Below are 3,697 nucleotides of genomic sequence, written 5' to 3' on the forward strand. Positions count from 1 at the left end.
TTTGCTTCACTACTGTAATACCTAAATTATACCTACTTTTTCACTTTAATGTTAAAATGTGTATATGTAATATTCACAAGATTAACAGAGTCAAGGCAATTATCTTAGTAACTTTGCTATAATGGTTAAAACAAAAACATTATGTATTTATTAGCAATGTGACAATGTGATTATATGTAACTGAAACTAGTATCTCACTCTCACAGATGGAGGTCCCAGTTCGACCCAAACTGTTTGATTTCCACGGTGTCTACATGACCAATATCTTCACTGATAACTGGGACAATGTACAGAACCTAAAAGCAAGAACAGATGATATTCTACTAGCTGGTTATCCCAATTCAGGTGTGTTTAGTACTGTATGAGGTCACTTAAAATAGTTTCTATGGTGTGGCTCTGTAAGATGTCTTACAAATGGGTCTGTCTATTTGTTTGACTGTCCGGGGTTGATCTCGCAAACCGCTGGACCGTGTGCTCGCGGCCAGTAATCAAAAGAAGTACCTCCACGCACATATGTTTCATTTTTTATTTGTATATATTTATTTATTTTCTCCAAAAATTTGAATATCGTGTAAAAGTAAGAAAAAGGTATTTTCTTATGTAATATAATTCAAAAAGTGATATTATTGTTGTTTTCTTGTTCTCTTTGTTTTTGTTTTTAACCTGTAGCACTTTGAGATTTGTTTCAAATATAAAGTGGGTTACAAATAAAATGTATTATTATTACATTTAAAATGTATTCAATAATATTCATAGTTTGCCTGGTTCCCCACATTGATGTTTTCTTCAGTTAACCCATTAAAACCGGGAAAGCGTCTGTGTCATTTTAGATTAAAGCTATATTTTAACCACTTCAACGATTATTTTATACTTTGGCTATTCAAAAATAGCAGATATACAATCGTGAATATGTGTGCAAATAATTTATTTAAGCAAACATTTTTACTCTAATCTCTGCTTCTGGAGGTCCCTGGAATAACATATTTTGAGATGGGGGGGGGGGGGGACCTCCCAAATACATTTGGGAGGTCCTTGACATGGACAAGGTTTGAGAACCACTGACAAAGGAACATGTTTATCATAAAACTGTTAGGATTTAGATGACATTTGTAGAATCTGCCTCAGGTCTTGTGGGTTAAGTAGTGCAGACACAATCAGAGCTCTCCCATTCTGCAGGTTGTCTATGTGGCCCGCAACGCTAAGGACAATGCAGTGTCCGGTTTCCATTTCGATCGCATGAACACGGCCAACCCAGTGCCAGGAGACTGGAGCAGCTACCATCAAAGATTCATGGAGGGAAAGAGTGAGTCCCTCTGGTTAAAGTGTTTTAGTATAAATGAGCCTGTTTTCCTTACGTTTCACAGCGTAGAAGGTCCGCTGATGTTTTGCTCTATCTGTGGTTTCAGTGTTGTTTGGACCATGGCATGATCATGTGACTGGCTGGTGGGAGAGGAAACAGAGTCATTCTAACCTTCTCTACATGTTCTATGAAGACCTGATCGAGGTGGTTAATTGTGTGTGTGTGTGTGTGTGTGTGTGTGTGTGTGTGTGTGTGTGTGTGTGTGTGAGAGAGTGATTGTCTGTGTCACAGAGTGAGAGGGAGTATACATGACAGTACATGTTGGAGATGTTGTGTGTGACAGTTGCTTTTGTTTCTAGGATACTGGACGAGAGATAGCGCGACTGTGTTCCTTTCTTGGTTTGTCTCCTTCAGCTGAGGAGAAGGAGAGAATCCGAGCGCAAGTACAGTTTGACAATATGAAGGAAGACAAAATGGTCAACAAATCCACTGTAAAATGTTTGGATTTCAGCATCTCTTCCTTCATGAGGAAAGGTACAGAGAATGATTTTTATTGACATATGAGAGTAAAGAGTTGGGGTGTACATAGAGGTAAAACCCTCGCCCTGCACCGCAGAGAATCAGGTAAAATTCCTAGTCCCTAATTCCTCCCACAAATGCAATTTAGCAGTCTTCATGTGTGCCAGCAAGGGATCGTGTCCTTGTCAATGCACTAGTGATCTCTGCTGGCTGGTTGGGGCACCTGTTCAGTGGGGAAGGGATCTGGGGAAGATGAACCTGAACCTCTGTGCGCCTATACGCTCTCCCAGTGAAACTCTTCACTGGACAGAAGCAGCTGGTGACTGACGTACTATATCAGAAGAGACGTGGTTGTCTACACGTTCCCCAGGCCAACACGGGTTGTGATTGAATAAATTGAGGAGAACATGCAGAGGAAGTGCAAAAAAAGCGAGAAAACAAATATTACCCTCTGCTACAGTTCACGGTATAGAACTGTAGTACTGTAGGCATTGTAGTTACCTAATGCAGGGGTTTTCAACCGGTGGTCCGCGGAGGTATTGCAGGTGGTCCCTGGCCATGCATAAAAAATAAAAATAAAAACATTTTTTTTTTTTTTACTTTTAATAGTTCTTACTGTAGCCTATGGTGTGTGTGTGTGTGTGTGTGTGATATGAAATGTGAGCTTACCATAATCACAGTAATCCTTAATCCTATTCCATCATATTCAAACAAAATCACTGTATTTGATTAGATATTATATTGATATTATAGCTATTTTCTCCAGCTCCCTGTGGTGCATGAACCCCCCACCACTAGTGTGTGGGGTGGGTCTATGATGGACCCACCACGCACAATAGTGGTGGTCCCCAGGTTGCTCTTAGTCAGGATGGTGGTCCCTGGGTCAAAATCAGTTGAAAACCCCTGACCTAATGTACACAGTGCTTAATTTACTTGTTGAACTCTGACTCCCCAGGAAAGGTTGGTGACTGGAAGAACCATTTTACCGTTGCCCAGAGTGAACAGTTTGATGAAGACTACAAGAAAAGGATGAAGAATCCCACGCTGCAATTCCGTTCTGAAGTGTAGCAAGGCTTACCATGGTTGTGCATATAGCCTATTGCCAGTGTGAAACAAAGTTTTGTGTAGATTAACCGGTTATTTACTGGGAGTAGATTATGGAATTTATTTTAAAGGGACTACACCATGAATTTGAACTTTTTCTTATTTTTTGTGTGTTTTTGGTCTCCCCTACCTCTCTTCTATCCCCAAAAATACCCCAGTTTGAACACTCAGGCTTTCACAGCAAATCTGGGGTTTTCTGTAAATTGGTCTCAAAACAGGCCAAACTGATTACAATCCCTCCCGTTTTTCAGTTCCAACCCCCCCCCCAAAAAAGGTTTTTATTTGTATTTATCTTTTCTTATTTTAATGTTTTACTTTTTCCACACAGAACCAGGAGATAACATGCATACAAACTGTCTCAATAGCGCCCGTGCCAAACAGGACAATGTGGTATTGCAGGTGAAAGTGCTTTATAAGCCAGAGAGAAGTTAGTTGGAATGAGTATATCTGAGGCTTGATTTAGGCTCAAACCTTTTGAAAAACGTTTGAGGGACATAAACAATATGATATTAAATATTATTATTATTATTTTAAATTCATGGTGTAGATCCTTTAATGAATAAAACGTTATTTTAACTCATCTGTATGGTACAGCATGTTAATACAATATAACTAGTGCATAGATCATAGATCTGCAGTGGTAGATGGATGGATTATGGATCACCGCTTTAAATTTGATTTAAAAAGTAGGTCATAGAAGAAAGACAGTGACATCTAAATCTTTTAGAGCCAGTGGCTTTACATATCAGGTTAATTTTGAACAATAAATATTGA

At 39.2% G+C, this 3,697-nt stretch overlaps 1 protein-coding gene across 1 annotated transcript; it reads left to right on the top strand.

Moving 5' to 3' along the window:
- Positions 1–206: 206 nt before the first annotated feature.
- Positions 207–2,887, top strand: LOC308087011 (cytosolic sulfotransferase 2-like; the record flags this gene model as incomplete). Its single annotated transcript, XM_080430651.1, has 5 exons — positions 207–359; positions 1,177–1,303; positions 1,407–1,504; positions 1,660–1,834; positions 2,775–2,887. The coding sequence occupies 5 exons, from the start codon at positions 207–209 to the stop codon at positions 2,885–2,887; spliced, it is 666 nt and encodes a 221-aa protein (XP_080286777.1).
- Positions 2,888–3,697: the final 810 nt, after the last annotated feature.

This window comes from Gymnoscopelus braueri (genome assembly GCF_963280865.1).
Source record: "Gymnoscopelus braueri genome assembly, chromosome: 6".
Taxonomy (NCBI): domain Eukaryota; kingdom Metazoa; phylum Chordata; class Actinopteri; order Myctophiformes; family Myctophidae; genus Gymnoscopelus; species Gymnoscopelus braueri.